This window comes from Zingiber officinale, chromosome 1A, assembly GCF_018446385.1.
Source record: "Zingiber officinale cultivar Zhangliang chromosome 1A, Zo_v1.1, whole genome shotgun sequence".
NCBI lineage: Eukaryota > Viridiplantae > Streptophyta > Magnoliopsida > Zingiberales > Zingiberaceae > Zingiber > Zingiber officinale.
Window position 1 is genome coordinate 78,752,012 of NC_055987.1, and position 20,157 is coordinate 78,772,168.

A 20,157-nucleotide genomic window follows, 5' to 3' on the forward strand; every position below is an offset into this window, starting at 1 on the left:
GTGATTGGTTCAGTTTAAATAGATTTTTGGCGAACTGCCTGTAAACTGTAATGAGGATGTGCTATTTGAATATATGAGGCGCATGAAGTATTATTGCCATCTCATTCAAGTGGCCTGAGTACCTTCACAATTTGCATGATAAATATTCTCTGATTCTTATTATATTTTATTTTGATACAAGATATTACTTTTATTTGTTATGAATTTTGAATAATCTGCCATCAGATCATTGCTATAACTGTGGAGGAAGAGGGAGATATTGAGAAATTTAAAGATTACAAGGTTTCTGAATCTGCTGGTCTTACTGAAGTTCAGCCACCATTGAACGAGCACAATCTAAAAAGGAGGGCATATGCTGTGCATTTCTGTATTCTACTTTAGAATTTTCGCATGAGTTGATTTCTTTATTATATGATGTGAGCCAAGAAGAGGTATTGAAGGGAATTGGGGGACCCATGACAAGGTCCAAGACTAAGAGAATGAAGCAAGCTTTGGAAGGCTTAATAATGAGGCTCAAGGAAAAGGAGGATCAATGCACAATGGAGGCAACAACTTAGTGGATCACATTCCTTCAATCTGAAAGTGAAATTGGACCAACATGAGGACCATTTTCGTGTGCATGCATGTGGGGGTTTTTCTAAAGTGACTTTTGATGTCCTTTGTGGGGTTTTAATGCATTTTTGAGAGTTCCTAAGCTAGTACAACAAATACCATGCATGCATGGTTGCATTAAGCTAGTATTAGGGATTAGTGGTTGTATTAGTGGATAATAAAACTCATGCATGCAAGCATGATATTTATTGCATAATTAGTGCATAGTCGATCTTAAGGGATGTTAAATAGGAGAACTCTTGTATGACAAATCATGTAAGTTTGAATGAAAATTTGAGTTTCTCTTTTGTGAGAGCTTCCTTCTTGTTCTTAGGCAAAGAACTAATTTCGATCTTATCAAGGCAACTTGTGGCGATCAAAACTCCATGACTTATCACTCACCTTCTCATCTTGCTTGAGTGTGGCGTCAATACCCTTCCCCAAGCTGAATTTCAAGGCGATCCATTTACAAGGTTTCTTTATCATTTGGTATCAGAGCCTTGGCTCCTTCATTTTCAGGTTTATGTTTTGTTTTCATCTTCGTTATTGTCCATCTTTGTTGATCTATCCATCCCTATCTGTCACAAATTTCTATTCACTATTTGGGTCCTCAACTTAAAAAAAAAAGAAAAAAAAAGGAACCATTAGTCATTGGTTTCTGATTGAAAAAAAATAAAAAATATATATAAAAAAAAGAGGAGGATTTGTGAATTGAAAGGACTCAATATTCTTGATCGTTGCAGAATTTCTCGTTTTATCCGTTTATTTCTCTTGTTCTACTCATATTTCTCTTGTTGGTTTCTTGTTCACTTGATTGTCTACTTGCTGTCTTGAGAAAGACATTGATAAGGTTCTTTCCTTAAGAGCTTATAAAGGAAGCTGAGTGGATAAATCTGAGTGCAACCACGTGAGTAGAGTGGTGAGGCGAGATCTTAATAGGCTTCAAATGGAGGCACTTACTCAACAATTTGAGAGAATACTTCAAAGACAACTTGAAGAAATACACGAAAGGATGGACTGACTTGAAGGATAAAAAGTTTCGAACCGTGGGGGCAATTCTAATCATGAAGAATTTCGTCAAAGTGAACCATTCTATGATTCACCAAGAGAAAGAAGGAGGCATGAAGGGGGAAGAAGACGTGAAAGAGGAGGTAGAAACCATAGACGAGAAGATGATCTAGGAGGTGTGAAAGTCCAGATACCTTCCTTCCAAGGGAGGAATGATCCTGAAACATATCTGCATGGGAGATGAAAATAGAACAAATTTTCTCATGCCACAATTACAATGATGCAAAGAAAGTAAAGGTGGCTGCCCTTGAGTTCACCGATTATGCCTTAATTTGGTGGGATCAATTGCAAAAGGAGAGAAGAAGGTATGGAGAGCATCCTATCAACACTTGGGACGAAATGAAGACTTTGATGAGAAGGAGATTTGTGCCTTCCCACTACCATAGGGAATTGCACAACAAATTGCAAAGAATCACCCAAGGGAGTAGGAGTGTGGATGATGTTGGTGCGGGTAGCACTAACGGTCTAACCCAGGTTTTGATGAATGACAAATAGGTTAAGTTAGTTGTGTTGTTGTCTGACACTTTGATCAAGTGTGCAGGAAAAGTCCAAACAGGTCGACGGGCTGACCGGATGTCTGGCACGAAGTCCAGCTAGGTCGACGGGCTGACCGGATAGCTGGCGAGAAGTCCAAGCGAGTCGACGGGCTGACCGGACGCTTGGCGAGAAGTCCAGCTAGGTCGACGGGCTGACCGGATAGCTGGCGAGAAGTCCAAGCGGGTCGACGGGCTGACCGGACGCTTGGCGAGAAGTCCAGACGGGTCGACGGGCTGACCGGATGTCTGGCAGGTAAGCAAGGTAAGTCACTGGAAGGGAGTGACTGTGAGGACGCGTTCCCGGGAAGGGAACATTAGGCGTCGATCCGGCTTAGATCCATTTCGGATATCTAAGTCGAGATCGTGACTAGATTCCGGTCTAGGAAAGACGGAATCTAAATCATACTCTTTTTAATTATCTGTTGAACCTTAACTGTGCTGACAATCTGTTTTACAGGATATACATTTGCCTCGGACTAACTTTGTTTTGCAGGAAAAGGGAGTTTTCTGGAACAAGGTGGTCCGGGCGCCCGGAAGGCAAATTCTATCCAGCCGAGTCGTCGCCACGTGGAGCATCATGGTTTGTGCAGCTACGTCACATTCCAGGCGCCCGGAAGGGATCCAGGCGCCTGGAACAGCATATAAAAAAAGCCCCAGACAGGAGCTTCAGAATAAAAAAAATCAATCAAGCTGAGAACTCTTCTACTGCTGGTCTTGCTGCTCTACGTTACTGCGACGCTGATAAAGCTACGACAAAGTGCTCATTCGGTTTTTAGTTTACTTCTTTGTCGGTATTACTTTGTTTCATTAGCATTTTCTGTATTCATCTTGTAACTATATTCGAATTGCTAGTGATTGCCCAACGAAAGTGGTCAAGGACCACGGGCCTTCGAGTAGGAGTCGTCACAGGCTCCGAACGAAGTAAAAAACAACTGTGCTCATTTACTTTCCCGCTGCGTTTATACTCTTGTTTTTCGAATCGATATTCACCCCCCCCTCTATCGAATCTAACGGTCCTACAAGTGGTATCAGAGCAGGTACCGCTCTGATTTGGTGCAACCACCAATCAGACAGGGGGTGAATTGTTTTTATTTTTTTTAATTAATTTTAAAACTGGTGTTTCGTTAACTTAATATTTCACTAATCAATTTAAATTAGTGCAACACGAATCTAGATTTTTTTCGCTTCCCACACTACTAATCCAAGACCAAGTCTTGGGATATTTTTTTTGGTTATTTACCTGTGCATAGAATGTCCCAACAAGAAGGATTCAGCACAGTGCGACCTCCACTCTTCAACGGGGACGACTTCCCTTACTGGAAGAAGCGCATGGAGGTCTACCTCAAAACAGACTTCGACCAGTGGATGAGCATTACGAAACCTTACAAAACTCCAGTGGACAACGCCGGGAATCTAGTGGATCCTGAAGACTGGACAGCAGATCTCAAGAAAAAAGCGTCAACAGAAAATAAAGCGATCAACACTCTACAGTGCGGATTGACAAGAGAAGAACTGAACAGAGTCGGTCCACACAAAAACGCTAAAGAGCTATTGCACGAGGGAACGAGCGACGCTAAGGTAACTAAACGAGACTTGCTTCTAAATAAAATTTTTAATATAAAAATGCAGGAAGGAGAAACAGCGAATCAACTACACGCGAGGATCAAGGACATCCTCAACGGGCTTCATGCAATAGGCCACCAAATGGAGAACAGAGACTTAATAAGGTACGCTTTAAACGCTTTTCCACGTAATAGTTTGTGGGCATCAATAGTAGATGCCTACAAAATTTCCAAGAATCTTTCTAACTTAAAATTAGACGAGCTGTTTTGTGAATTAGAATTACACGAACAAACTAATGCTGGAGCCGAGAAAGGTATAGCACTACTTGCAGGTTCCTCCAAAGAAAAGAAAAGCAAGCCTGAACTTGAAGAAGACTCCGATCAAGATTATGAAGACGAAGAACACCTGGTGAACTTGGTAAGAAAAATGTTCACCAGGAGAAAGAGGAGCTTCAGCAAAAAGGATCTTCAAAAGATCAGTTCTCCCTCAGAACAAAAGAACGTGACTTGCTACGGCTGCAACAAAAAGGGACATTACAAGAACGAATGTCCAAAACTAAAGTTCGACAAACCAAAGCCAACCAAAAAGAAGGCACTCAAAGCAACGTGGGACGACTCCTCGGACGAATTGGAGGAAGAAGAGCAGAAACATCAGAGCCACCTCGCACTGATGGCCCACGAAGCCGAAACAGATAACGAGTCGGAAGATGAAGACGGGTCTGAACCCGAAACAAGCCACGAGTCCGTACTCGTTTCCGAAGGCCCGAATGAGGTATACTTTAATTTAAACAAAAAAATTTTTAGAATAATTTCCTGTTTAAATAGTAAATTAACTAAATTAGAAAGTGAAAATAAATCACTTCTTGAGGAAAATCAAAACCTCAATGAACAATTAAAAAATTCCAAACCAACTCAAGATCTAACACTTGAAGAGGAAAATCTATCGTTAAAAAATGATGTTAAAAATTTAAAAGAAATGCTAGAAAAATTTACAACAAGATCAAAAAATCTAGACTTAATCCTAAATAATCAAAAAGCATGTTATAATAAAACCGGACTAGGATATAAGTCGAATTCAAATAAAACTTTCAACTCATTAATAACCCAATACAAATCAACCAATTTAGCTTGGGTTCCGAAAGCGTGTCTGACCACGCAAGTAGGACTTAATCAATATTATATACCTAAAGAAAAAATACATTATATAAAATCGAATAAACCAAACCAAAATCCAAAATACAAACCTAAATCAAATTCAAAATCTAAACAGTTTGAAAATCAACAAGTTAATCATAACTATAAAAAGAATCGACACAAGCCTAAAATCAAAATTTATTAAAAGTCAATAATTCAGGGGGAGGCTCCAGAATAGCTGGCACCTCCAAAACTAACTTACCCGATAGGGTAACCCAAAATTTACCAACCCGGCAGGGTAATTAGGATTAGTTAAAAAGAGACCAAGTTTAACTTGAATCATGGTATTGGTGAAATTTTTGGATGATAGTACGTTAGGGAAACTTGGGCATCGCATGTCTAGAAAGATATGGTTTCGATCTGGTGCATTTGGCCAAGTGGAACTGACCGAAGCTACCCTTAAACGAATCCTAACCAGTTAGACCAAGATTTAGTACTAAGTTCCGTGGATAGGACTATTCGGAAAACCTCGAAAGGTTGGTTACTTCTAATGATGTCCTTGTGACTCACCAAGCTTAGAAGTTTATCCGAAGAATGCCTATTTGTGGAAACCAAAGCTAAGTCTGAATCTAACACAAGTTAAACCAAAACTCTGTAATCAAACCAATTTCATCTCACAAAATCATAGGATTCCCTGATTGATAATATAGATCGGGTGAGATGAATAAGGCTTAAAAATTAATTTTAAAATTTTAAACTTAAATTAATTTTAAACTTAAATTAAAATTTTAAACTTAAAAACTAATTTCAAAATTTTAATTTTAAACTTAAAAATTAATTTCAAAATTTTAATTTTAAACTTAAAAATTAATTTCAAAATTTTAATTTTAAACTTAAAAATTAATTTCAAAATTTTAATTTTAAACTTAAAAATTAATTTCAAAATTTTTAATTTTAACTTAAAAATTAATTTCAACTTTTAAGTTTAACTTTTAAATTAATTTCAATTTTAACTTAAAAAAAATTAATTTGAAAATTTTTTAATCTTAACTTAAAAATTAATTTCAAAATTTTAATTTTAAACTTAAATTAATGCATGCTTAAAAGACTAACTTCAAAATCCTACTTACTGTAGGAAACCAAGTGGATTTTGGACAGTGGTTGCTCCAAACATATGACTGGAGATCACACCAAGTTCACTCAACTCACTTACAAAAGCCTAGGAACAGTTGCCTTTGGAAACAACGACAAACTCAAGGTAATTGGTATAGGTAATATTGAATTAAAATTAGACTTTATAATTACAAATGTCTTACTTGTTGAAAACTTTAAATATAATCTTCTAAGTATAAGTCAATTGTGTGATACTAGGTATAAGGTCAAATTTCTATCTACAGAATGCTCAATCAAACATCTAGATAATCCTACCATAAGCCTAAAAGGCTTTAGAAAAGACAACATCTATGTCATCAACTTAACCATCTCTTCCATTAAGTGCTATTTAACACAAAAAAAAAGAAACTTGGTTATGGCATAGGAGAATGTCTCACACCAACTTTAGAAATATAAGTAAACTAAATGGACTTGTAAAAGGCTTACCAAAGTTACCTAACTTAGATTCAACTATATGTAATGCTTGTCAACAAGGAAAACAAACTAAATCAACCCACAAACAAACAAATCAACCACAAACTAACTCAATCTTAGAACTTCTACATTTAGATCTTTTTGACTCCCATGGAGTCAAATCCATTAATGGAAACTTATATTGTTTAGTAATTATAGACGATTGCTCAAGGTTTACTTGGGTAAAATTCTTAAAACATAAAGATGAAACTTTTGAAATTCTTACAAATTTTTGCAAACAGATTGAAAACGAAAAAGATATTAAAATTAAAAGAATTAGGAGTGACAATGGGGGAGAATTTAAAAATCACAACTTTAACAGTTTCTGTCTAGAAAACGGTTACCATCATGAGTTCTCATGCCCTAAAACCCCCCAACAAAATGGAATTGTAGAAAGAAAAAATAGAACCTTACTTGAAGCTTCTAGAACAATGTTAAATGAGTATAACCTACCTATATACTTTTGGGCTGAAGCCGTTAGTACAGCCTGCTATGTACAGAACAGAACAACAATAAATAAAACTCATAACAAAACTTTCTTCAAAATATTTTATAATAAACAACCAAACATAAAATACTTTAAGGTATTTAGGTGCCCAGTTTTTATCTTAAATACAAGAGAACACTTAGGAAAATTCACCTCTAAAATTGAAAATGGAATTTTTGTAGGATATTCCCTAAATAGTAGAGGCTACAGAATTTATAATAAGGTTACCTTAAAAATTGAAGAAACTACTAATGTAAAATTTAAAGAAACTAAACAAGACATAGAACCTACACAACCACCGGAGTTTGTTCCAGAAATCAACCAAACTCTAAGTCATGAAGAAGAGGAACAACATCAAGAGAATCAACCTCCTAAAACAATAAGGGTAAACCCAAATCATCCAACTGATCAAATAATTGGTGACCCAGACTTAAGAGTTCAAACCAGATCATCTTTTAGAAACCTAAGTCAAATTTCATTAATTTCAAAAATAGAACCTAAAACTGTGGATGAATCCCTACTAGACCCAGATTGGATTATAGCTATGCAAGAAGAACTAGCCCAATTTGAGCGTAATGAGGTCTAGGACCTAGTCCCACCACCTAAGAATAAGAAAATAATAGAAACAAAATGGGTATTCAGAAACAAACTAAGTGAAACTGGGGAAATTACTAGAAATAAGGCTAGGCTGGTTGCCAAAGGATTTAGTCAAGTTGAAGGACTTGACTATGATGAAACATATGCCCCAGTAGCCAGATTAGAATCCATTAGAATGTTACTAAGTTATGCAGTCCATAAGGGATTTAAACTATACCAAATGGATGTTAAGTCTGCCTTTCTTAATGGACTAATCAAAGAAGAAGTTTATGTAGGTCAGCCTCCTGGTTTTGAAAACTTAGAACACCCTGATTATGTTTTTAAATTAAAGAAAGCCCTATATGGACTTAAACAAGCACCCAGGGCGTGGTATGAGAGGCTAACATCTTACCTAACATCCAAAGGATTCAAACAAGATTAAATTGACCCAACCTTGTTTGTTAAATCATTCAATACAAACATATTTATTGCACAAATATACGTGGATGACATAATATTTGGCTCAACAAATTCAGAATTTTTAGAAGAATTTATTAATCTAATGGAAAAAGAATTTGAAATGAGCTTAGTGGGAAAACTAACCTATTTCTTAGGATTACAAATCAAACAAACAAATGAAGGAAACTATATTTCTCAACATAAATACACCAAAGAATTACTTAAAAAATTCGGAATGGAAAATACAAAAGAAATAAAAACACCGATGGTTGTAAACACTATCTTAGATAGTGACCCAAATGGAAAACCAATTGATTTAAAATATTATAGAAGTGCAATAGGTAGCCTACTGTACTTAACTGCAAGCCGACCTGATATTTTATTTGCAGTTAGTATGTGTGCTAGATACCAAACTTGTGCTAAGGAATCCCATTTGACACAGGTTAAAAGAATTTTTAGATATCTTAAAGGAACAACAAATGTAGGAATCTGGTATCCTAGGACAAATAATTTTGAACTAATAGGGTATTCTGACTCAGATTATGCTGGATGCAAATTAGACCGCAAAAGCACAAGTGGTGGATGCCAATTATTAGGTGCATCACTTGTTAGCTGGTTTAGTAGAAAGCAACATTGTGTTGCTCTGTCTACAACTGAGTCAGAATACATAGCTATAGGCGAATGTGTTCCACAAATATTATGGATGATGCATACTCTAAAAGATTTCAACTTAAATATCACAAATGTAAAAGTATTAATTGACAATATAAGTTCAATTAACTTAACCAAGAATCCTATGCACCATTCAAGAAGCAAACATATTGAAATTAGACACCACTTCATCAGGGATCATGTTACTAAAGGCGATATTGAACTCAAATATATTGAGTCCAAATCAAATTTAGCTGACATTTTTACAAAACCTCTCCCTGAAAGTGAATTTAGCAACTTACGACGAAAATTAGGGATGTGCTTAATAGATTAGGATCTTTCAAAAATACTTTCAAAAATGATTTTACCAACTTATAGGCTAAACTTTTTTGCTTTCAAACTTTCCATTTTTAGACTTTCAAAAAAAGTTTTGGCCTTAGACTAGTTTTGAATCCTTAGAAAGCATGTACCCATAGGTCTAGTTCTTGAGCATCTCACCAACACCTTAGGTTTACCTTGCTTGTGTTTGATAAACATAGAAAGGGGTGAGATGCATAGGCCAACTGTCTAGACTTAAGATGCTTATTCCAGTGCATCAGCATAAGTCTGGACGTTAAATACAATTCAGATATTAATCAGATTAAAGTTCATCAGTCCAGTCAAACACTGACTGGTTATAATTAACTTAATCTGACTAACCAAGTGAAAGCTACTATCTTCTGATAGTTAGTTAGTACCTAATTGGTTAGACAGCTGGTTAAAGTTAAGTATCAAGTTCAGGGGGAGAATTAATGTAACACCCCTAGAAAGCCTAGATAAAGTAAGGGCAATGAGAGTACGAATGTAATGAAAAGAATGTGTAGATAGTCTACGTTGAATGTTACGATGGGAAGGATTTAGATGATTATGAAAGAAAATAAAGTTGAGAATATAAATCATCTATGCATGATTTATAATGTATGGAATTAATGTAGACAAAAGGAAGAAATATGAATACATGTATGAAATATTTATGCATAATGCATAATAGGGTAATATATGAATTATTATGTACAAAAGAAAATAAAACGTTAGAAGAGAGATTGAACCTTGGATCTCTTGTAAGGAACATGTATAGGATACCAAAGGGGATAGGAGAATTATTGATAAGGAGAGAGAGGACTAAGTAGTTAAGAATAAGAAAGGATTCTTTTTACTAAAAAGGAAAAGGGAGTAAAAAGAAGTAAAAATATACATAACCAAGTTTTGATCCTTGGTTCTCTTGTGGATACATGCATGTGTTAACCAAGTGGGATAGGAGAGGATATTGTAAGAGGAGAGATAGGAATTTTAATTAAAGGAAAGAAAAGAGAGAAATTAAGGGAGAACTCAAGAAGCATCTTCTCTAGAATATTCTTAACATTAAGAAGAGAAGTAAATAAGGAGGATGAATCAAGACAAGTTTCCTCCCCTCATTTTAGTATAAATAGGCATGGAGGGGTGACTTCAACTTCATCCTCACTCACTTTCCTCCTCTCCTCCCTTGGGTGCCGAAAACCCTCTCCCTTCCTCCTTTCTTCTTCTTGTTGCCGAGCAACACAAGAGGAAGAAACCTCTTCTTCCTCCTCACTCCCTCCCTCTTTTCTTTCTTGTTGTTGCCGAGCAACACAAGAGGAAGAGGTCTCTTCTCCCTCCTCCTCTCCACCAAAAGACCTAGCCACTCTTCTCCTCCATTGGTGCCGAGCAAAGCAAGCAAGGAAGAAAGGTCCAAGCAAGTTCTCAACTCTAGGAAACTTAAGCGAAGAAGGTAAGCTTCCCCTCACCTGTGGTACAAGGCTTTTATGTGATTTTCGGATTTATAAGGATTAGAAAACCTAGGAAAGAATTTAAGAAAATTTGGCTAAAGAAAAGGTTTTCAAATCTAGGATGATTTAAACAAGACCTCATTTCATGATAAGATTTTCTATGCTATGTAGAAGGATTCCTTTCCATGATTTTATATTGATATGATGTATGATCAGAGGAGTATCTAACCTTAGGATTTCAACCAAAAATATTTTAAAGAGGTGAGTAAGATTATTGTCTAACCGAACTAAGTGCAAGGTTCCTTCTATGAAATGCTATACATAATGTTATGTAATATGCCATGATATGTGATAGCATAGTTAATGCTAAACATAATGAGGAGAAAATGAAATTATGTTATATGCCATGATATGTGATAGCATAGGAAATGCTAAACATAATGAGGAGAAAATGAAATTATGTTATATGCCATGATATGTGATAGCATAGGAAATGCTATACATAATGTTATGTAATATGCCATGATATGTGATAGCATAGGAAATGCTAAACATAATGAGGAGAAAATGAAATTATGTTATATGCCATGATATGTGATAGCATAGGAAATGCTATACATAATGTTATGTAATATGCCATGATATGTGATAGCATAAGGAAATGCTATACAAAATGAAGAAATGAAATTATGTTATGTAATATGCCATGATATGTGATAGCATAGGAAATGCTATACATAATGAAAAGAAATGCATGAAAGATTGTTAAGGACATGATATGATAGTTATGCATGATAAGTTATTTTTGTATGGGTTTGTACCATGGGTGGGCTCCGTAAACGCCCCGGGGTCGATGGAGTAAGACTCGGGCCTCGTCAGTAATGGGCCTCTGAATGCCCTAGGTCGATGGAGTAAGACTCGGGCCTAGTATGTATACATGATAGGGTTCAAGACTTGCTACCTTGGACCTACCTATGAAGCGCGCGTATTATGTATGTGGTACAAACCGGGATCCCCTTAATGATGATATTAATTTCAAGTACTTATTAGTATAAGTTTTCAAATTCATGATGCATTGCCTACATATGTACTTGAATTATCTGATGATTAGATATAATGTCATGTGATAATATGATATGAATATGATACCCTTGTATGTTGTATGCTTATGATATTACGCATGATATTGATATACGATGATTTTCGGTTTCAGTGAGTAGGAAAGGAACTTACTGAGCCATGAGTGCTCATAGCTTACTTTCCTTGTACCGCAGATATGGGGGACGGATATTCGGAACAACGGAGCAGCAGGAGGAGCAGATAGTGATGTGTGTGGTGGTGGCTCGGCAAAGAACGATTCGGACAAATTAATATGATTAGTTATAGAATCAATATTTGAACAAATCAGAATATGTGATATTATGCTTAATAAATTAAATTCTTTAAAGTTTTTATTCTTCCGCTGTTATAGTAAAACATGTACGTAAGTAGTATAAGAACGTAGCGCCGCCTTTGGTTGGGTAAGAAGGGTGGGGCGTTACAATTAACTCAAATTTTGTGTGTTTGAAAAATGCTTTTTAAAACCTAACATATGTTTGAACATTGATTTACAAAAAGTTAAATTTAACTAAAAATTTGAAAAATGTGAAAGTTTAATCCCACCTGATTTTCAAACCTGATTTGAAAAGTTAACTATTTCAAAATTTAGTTCTTATCAAATTAGCCTTAAAAATTATTTTTTGACAAAAAAAATTTTCTTGAAAAATTACTTAATTTTTTTTTTGTTTGAAAAATCAAAGTTGAAAAACTTACCTTTTTGAAAAGTAGATAAAAATTTGAAAAACCTATTTTGAAAATTTCCACACGCTTGAGAGTTAAACTTGATTAACTTTAAATTTACACTTTTCAAAACTACTTGTCTCCCCCAAGTCAACTTGACTATTTTTTTAACTTGGTGTAAAAAATTGCACTTTTTCAAATTTTGAACCAAACCTAGATATCTTTCAAAATTTGATTACCTGTTACAATAACTCTTCACTATGATTGTTTACCTTTGTTCATTTTTTTGATGAATGCCAAAGGGAGAGGAGGGTTAGGTGGTTAAGTTAGTTAAACCAATTTGAAAATACAAACTAACAAACTTTAAAACCACATAAATGCATGTTGTTTCTTACATATGTTTTCACTAACTTAACCAGGTTGTCATTCCATCAAAAAGGGGGAGATTGTTGGTGCGGGTAGCACTAACGGTCTAACCCAGGTTTTGATGAATGGCAAATAGGTTAAGTTAGTTGTGTTGTTGTCTGACACTTTGATCAAGTGTGCAGGAAAAGTCCAGACAGGTCGACGGGCTGACCGGATGTCTGGCACGAAGTCCAGCTAGGTCGACGGGCTGATCGGATAGCTGGCGAGAAGTCCAAGCGGGTTGACGGGCTGACCGGACGCTTGGCGAGAAGTCCAGACGGGTCGACGGGCTGACCGGACGTCTGGCAGGTAAGCAAGGTAAGTCACTGGAAGGGAGTGACTGTGAGGACGCGTTCCCGGGAAGGGAGCATTAGGCGTCGATCCGGCTTAGATCCATTTCGGATATCTAAGTCGAGATCGTGACTAGATTCCGGTCCTCGTTGTGTAACCATAAATCACACCACAAACAAATCCCAGAATCTCCCTCGCTAGGTGGTGCCCTGGGTGCTCCTGCCACAGGCGCACTCACGGTCGCAAGGTCGCTCTGATACCATCTATAACGCCCCGGCCCGGGCGGGCCCCACCCGGACCGAACCAGGAACGACCCCAGAATTGCCTATTGGTTTGATGACTAGCTCCACAGACCACCGGAGGTCCTTTCAGCGTGTTTTTGTCCTCACTCGCACGCACCCTGGAAAACTTCCCAGGAGGTCACCCATCCTCAGATTTCTCCAAGACAAGCACGCTTAACTTTGGAGTTCTTAAGTTTGGGCTTCCGAAAAGGAAGGTGCACCTTGGTGATATGGATAGTATTATCTAACCTTTTAAGTCATACTTAACCAGAATCATAGAAACAGGGTATTACACGGAATCTAAATCATACTCTTTTTAATTATCTGTTGAACCTTAACTGTTCTGACAATCTGTTTTACAGGATATACATTTGCCTCGGACTAACTTTGTTTTGCAGGAAAAGGGAGTTTTCTGGAACAAGGTGGTCCGGGCGCCCGGAGGGGATCCGGGCGCCCGGAGGTCCGGGCGCCCGGAAGGCGAATTCTATCCAGCCGAGTCGTCGCCACATGGAGCATCATGGTTTGTGCAGCTACGTCACATTCCAGGCGCTCGGAAGGGATCCAGGCGCCTGGAACAGCATATAAAAAAAGCCCCAGACAGGAGCTTCAGAATAAAAAAAATCAATCAAGCTGAGAACCCTTCTACTGTTGGTCTTGCTGCTCTACGTTACTGCGACGCTGATAAAGCTACGACAAAGTGCTCATTCGGTTTTTAGTTTACTTCTTTGTCGGTATTACTTTGTTTCATTAGCATTTTCTGTATTCATCTTGTAACTATATTCGAATTGCTAGTGATTGCCCAACGAAAGTGGTCAAGGACCACGGGCCTTCGAGTAGGAGTCGTCACAGGCTCCAAACGAAGTAAAAAACAACTGTGTTCATTTACTTTCCCGCTGCGTTTATACTCTTGTTTTTCGAATCGATATTCACCCCCCCCCTCTATCGAATCTAACGGTCCTACAGATGATTACTACAAGGAGATGGAGGTGGCTTTGATTAGGGCCAATATTGTGGAGGATAGGGAAGCTACCATGGCTCAATTTCTCCATGGCCTAAACCGAGACATCAGAGACATTGTGGAGTTACAACATTATGTGGAGCTTGATGACTTAGTGCATCAAGCAATGAAAATAGAGCAACAATTAAAGAGAAAGAGCGTTATGAAGAAATCATATTCTCCAAACTACTCTTCAAGTTGGAAGGACAAGCCAAAGAAGGAGGGTTCTCCTTCAAATTCTAAGGAGGCAACAAGCATTAAGAAGCCTATTCCAACTACCTCTTCTTCCACTTCTAAGAGTTGGGAAAAGGTCATATTGCATCCGAATGCCTGAATAAGAAGACTATGGTGGTGAGGGATAATGGGAGTATCTCTAGTGAAGAAATTTCTTCTCATTCCTCTTCCTCAAGCGATGAAGAAAATGATGGAGCAGCCTATGCGCAAGATGGAGATCTCTTGGTGGTTAGGAGATTATTGGGAAGCCAAGCCAAGGAGCATGAGGAAGACCAAAGAGAAAATATTTTTCATACCCGCTGCCCTATTCAAGGAAAGACATGCTCTATGATCATTTATGGTGGAAGTTGCACCAATGTGGCAAGCACTAGGTTGGTCACCAAACTCAACCTCAAGACTACACCACATGCAAGACCATATAAACTCCAATGGCTAAGTAATAGTGGTGAATTGGTAGTGAACCAGCAAGTGTTGATTAATTTCTCCATTGGCAAATATGAAGATCAAGTTCTATGTGATATTGTGCCTATGGAGGCAAGCCACATTCTTCTTGGAAGACCTTGGCAGTTTGATAGGCGAGCTCACCATGATGGATTCTCCAACAAGTTCTCTTTTGTCCACAATTCTCGCAAAGTTACACTTGTACCATTATCACCTAGGGAGGTTTGTGAAGATTAATGAGAGAGAAAAGAGAAAAAGAAGAGCGAGAGCATAAGAAAAAGAAAGAGTGTGTGCAAAAGAAAATACTTGATTTTGAGGACAAAATTCAAAAGAAAAGAAAGAATGAGGAAAAAAAAGAGAGAAAAATAGAAAATTTGTTTACAAGAGTAAGTGAGGTGAAGAAAGCTTATTTGACAAGGCATCCAATATTTCTTCTTTTGTGCAAGGAAACTTGCTTGGAATCTAATACTAACTCTTTGCCTAGTGAAGTTGTTGTTATTTTGCAGGATTTTGAAGATGTGTTTCCCAAGGAAGTACCTCACGGATTGCCACCAATGAGGGGGGTTGAACACCAAATAGACCTTATTCCTGGTGCTTCTCTGCCCAATAGGCCAGCTTATAGGAGCAACCCTCAAGAAACAAAGGCGATACAAAATCAAGTGGAGGAGTTATTACAAAAAGGATGGGTTAGAGAAAGTTTAAGTCCTTGTGCTGTACCCGTAATTTTGGTGCCTAAAAAGGATGGAACATGGAGGATGTGCACTGACTGTAGAGCCATTAACAACATCACAATTCGGTATAGACATCCAATCCCTAGACTTGATGATTTGCTTGATGAATTGCACGGTGCTTGCTTCTTTTCTAAATTTGATTTAAAAAGTGGGTACCATCAAATTAGGATAAGGGAAGGGGATGAATGGAAACAGCTTTCAAAACTAAATATGGATTGTATGAATGGTTGGTAATGCCTTTTGGGTTAACTAATGCACCAAGCACTTTTATGAGGCTTATGAACCATGTCTTACGAGAATTTCTTGGAAAATTTGTGGTAGTATACTTCGATGATATTTTGGTATATTCCAAGAGTTTTGTTGAGCATATTGCACATCTCCAATCTGTCTTGCATGTCCTTAGAAAGGAAACACTACATGCTAACTTGGAAAAGTGTTCTTTTTGCACTAATCATGTGATTTTTCTTGGTTTTGTCATAAGTTCTAAAGGAGTGCAGGTTGATGAAGGGAAAGTTAAGGCCATTAGAGATTGGCCAACTCCTAAAACTGTGAGTGAGGTTAGGAGCTTCCATGGGTTGGCAAGTTTCTATAGGAGGTTTGTGAAGGATTTCTGTAAAATACCGGAAAATAGGCGAATATTAATAAGAGAATTTTCCGAAATTTATGGAAATTTTTCGGGAATTTTTCGGAGCTCGTATGGACGAGTTAATAGGGATAAAAACGGGACTCGGGAAAACCTGTTTAGGCTACCCTATTTAAGTGAGGAAATGTTTATATTTTCTTTTTCTTTTTAAATTTCTTTTATTTCCTTTATTTCTCTCGCCGTTCACTGCTTCTCCCCGAAACCACCCGCGCGCCCTCTTTTCTCCCCGACGCCGTCCGATCCTCCTCCGAGCCCTAACCGCTGGGTCAGCGGTTCCTTCCTCGCCGAAGCCTAAAACCCTCGGCCACCTCCTTTTCTGCTCTCTTCTCATCTCCCTCGCGCTCACACCCTACTCTCCTCCTTGCCCTAATCGCCGACGCCCCCTCCTCACTGCCGCCTTGACGCCAAGCGCCACTGCACAGAGCCGACGCCACCGCCGGCCACCCCGTGCCCTAGCCGAGCCCTTGCCGTGGAGTTCCTAGCGCCGACCCTTCTCCTTTTCCAAGCACCGGCGTCGTGTGAGCCATTGCCGACCCACTGTCGTCTTCCCTAGCATCGCTCCGTTGCCGCCACCACCACACGGGACAGCGGCGACACCCCTACAGTAGACGCGGCTGAGACTCCTCCCTGCCCTAGCCGACTTCACTCTCATCCCTTGCAGCCGATTGGTGGCCGCAACCCACAGTGCGCCTCTAACCATCGCCGGCCATCAGGTTCTGCCGAGCCACTTATTTGGATCTAGTGCCACTACTAGCTTCTGTGCTGCTTGCTGCCACAGTAGAGCTGTTTACCTGGAATCGCAGTAGCCAGCAGCCCTATTTTAGCCGCCACTCTTAGCTGTGAATAGAGGTAAGGAGCACAGATTGATCTAGAGTTTGGTTATCGTTGGTGTGATGATTTCTTGAGTTCCATTTTTTTGATATGGACAGTGAATCACAGGTTATTTCTTGGGTTCCAGCAACTATCCCTGTTTCGGCAGTAACATCACTGGTTGAGGTATTGTGGAGGAATTTGATTTTTCGTTGTAGATGATTGCTAGTTGTGTTAGCAATAAATATTGATTTAGGTTTAGAAGTTGTATAACGGTGTAGTTGGGATTAATGAAACTAACCCTAACTGGTCAGTGGATTAGAAATTAGTTTAGCTATTTGTTTATAATTAAATTAGCTAAACTGTGCCATTTAACACAGGACTTTGACGCGAGACGAGTATTTCGGAGTCAAATTGGACCTTTCTATTTTCGGAGGCGGGTACTTTTGACTATTTGTCTTTGATATGCTTAGTAATGAAAATAATAAGTTGCATTAATTGTGTTTCATATTTGTTTCGGTTAATCACTGCCCAATACATGTTACCTGTTTGATTGGTTGTTTGATTGCATCTCTTATTGATCTTGTACCTGATTTATCATGCTCACGGGTAGTGATATAACCATATTTTACCATGTCAGGACCTAGGTTTGATACCTTATTGATCAGTATGTCTTGATATGACCTATTCATTATGGTGTCCATTATTATATGTCCAGAGGTTGGTTTAGTATATTACCATGCTTAGTGACATGCACCATTTGCATGATCGCATGCTGTGCGATAGATTGCTCCATTATTGTCGAGCACTTTGCCAGTTTCCATCACTGTTCGGTGCTCCGTTGTGACGCTCACGGGTAGCGTGACACAGCGTGGTAGCACGTTAGTTTGACTCTTCCGGTGATCCGTTGATCCGCTCAGGGGTAGTGTGACGCAGCGTGTAGCACGTTAGAGATTCCTCCCCGTCATAGCGTACCGGGAGATGAGAGCATTGCGCTCCCCCATTTATGATTTGGGGTAGGAGTACGTATGTACTCCGACAGCATCCCGTCCGCTTGATCACTCATCAGGAGTAGTGTTGCTGAGTGCACGGTTGTCACAGCCCTACCCACTTGGTCCCACTTATGTTGTGAGTTGGCTGACTGGCGTCAGGGGTGACCATGACATTGGCATCATATGCATGATGCATTTATTGTTTGTGTTTGTGTTTGTTGCACTTATATGCTGCACATTGCTTGGATACCTTGATTGACATGCATACAGGTCTTCTATACCTTTCGGACTGTTTGTCATTTTACCGGGTTCTGGTTAGTACAGATTCTCTCCTGTTTTCTTCGGTTTGTAATTACCTTTATCTTTATCAGGAGACTGTACGCATGATTAGTGCTAGGTGTTATTTCTTTACTTTGCATATCAACTGTACCTGCTGAGTTTGGACTCACCCCGCCTCCATTGTTGTTATTTTCAGGTTGATGCTGTCAGGAGGGAGTTCCAGTCGCTGGTCCCCACAGCACGTAGTGCTAGTCCTCTGCTGGGTTTAGTTGTTATTTTATTTTAGTTTTTTTTTCTCTATCAGACTTTGTTTTAGTCTTGTTTTTGGATTTTACATATGGATATTGTATGGAATCCTTTCGTTTGATGGATTTGTGATATGATTTGGATTTTATTCTACTACATGCCTGCCTGGAAGGCAGAAGAGGTGAGTTCATCGGATTTGAGTTTTACGAGTGTAGTTGAGTAGGGTGGATTTCGAGTCAGAGTACTATTGTTTGTGATTACTATTATTAACTGCGTGGTTGTGACAGCCAGAGGCTGAATACTTATATAAACTGCGTGGTGATTGATTTTATTTACTGTTATTATTCCAGCCGCCTGTGGCTGAGGTATATGAGATGTAGAAAAGTTTCAGATTGTCCACAGTACAAGGGAGATGCTGCCGAAATTTTCTCGGACAGGGACTCCTCTGGGGCGTGACAATTTAGTGGTATCAGAGCACAGTTATACGATCTTTTGTTTTCGTATTTTGGATGTTTGGGATAACCTGATACCAATTTATTTACTTGGTATCAGAGCGCCAAGTTTGGCGATACTTGTTGGATTTTTGTATTATGGATTTTCGGGATTTATCTGATACCAATTTATTTGGTATCAGAGCGAGTTATGATGCCTGCTTTTGGTGTTCTGGAGATTTATCGGATACCTGTTGTTGGTATTCTGGATATTTGGGTTAGCCAGGTTTGCGAGTCAAACTGGGCATTATCGGATTTTCGATATGGTTATGTTTCGGATTTCCGTTTCGGATTTATTTGGATTTCCGGCGATATGTACGTTCGGAATTTTGAGGTCAAATTAGGGACTGGACAGCGACGGAACATCTCCAGACGGCAAATAGGTATGTTGTTATTTTATGTTTGTTATATTGGTATTGATATCTGTAATTTAATTTAACAGATATGAGACGATCTACTCGTATTGCTGCGAGACGTGGTGCTGGACGACCACGTGCGAGGACCACGGGATCTCTGGATATGCCAGAGATGCCCACTGTTAGTGAGCCTGTCAGTCAGGGACAGACTCAGGATGCAGCGGGAGCATCGGGCTCTCAAATCCCGATAGCTCCTGTAGAGATACCTACTTTGGCCACACCGACGGTATCCACGCCTACCGCATTTACAGTCAAGGGTACCATTGGTGTACCCGACATCTGCTCCAGCGCAGCCTACGACGTATTCAGTGCCACCACCACTTGGATCTACAGTGTATCCTATACCAGTGGCACCTGTACCCCCAGTGCCTACAGTAGCAGCAGCTGCTCCACATCCGGTACCTTTTCCTACCGTACCTCCAGTTGCCACCACTTTTGTTCCCCAGACAGTACCACCGACGGCTTATGCTCCGGTATATACAGCAGCACCGGGAGTTCCTCCTCCGGTTTATTCCACGGTACCACCTGTAGTATCAGATCTAGTGTTTCCGCCAGTTCCTGCAGCCGTCCCGACACAGCTCACTGATATTGTCGCTGCACGAGCTAGGATTCCAGCACTGGCTGAGTCGATGAAGACTCGTTTCACT

At 39.0% G+C, this 20,157-nt stretch overlaps 1 protein-coding gene across 1 annotated transcript in view; it reads left to right on the forward strand.

Moving 5' to 3' along the window:
- The first annotated feature begins 82 nt into the window (after positions 1-82).
- Positions 83-20,157, forward strand: part of LOC121999148 (protein root UVB sensitive 6-like) — a 97,288-nt gene continuing 77,213 nt past the window's right edge. The window contains exons 1-2 of the mRNA XM_042553885.1: positions 83-109; positions 226-367. Coding sequence (XP_042409819.1) covers positions 83-109; positions 226-367 — 169 coding nt within the window. The remainder of the gene's footprint in view (positions 110-225; positions 368-20,157) is intronic.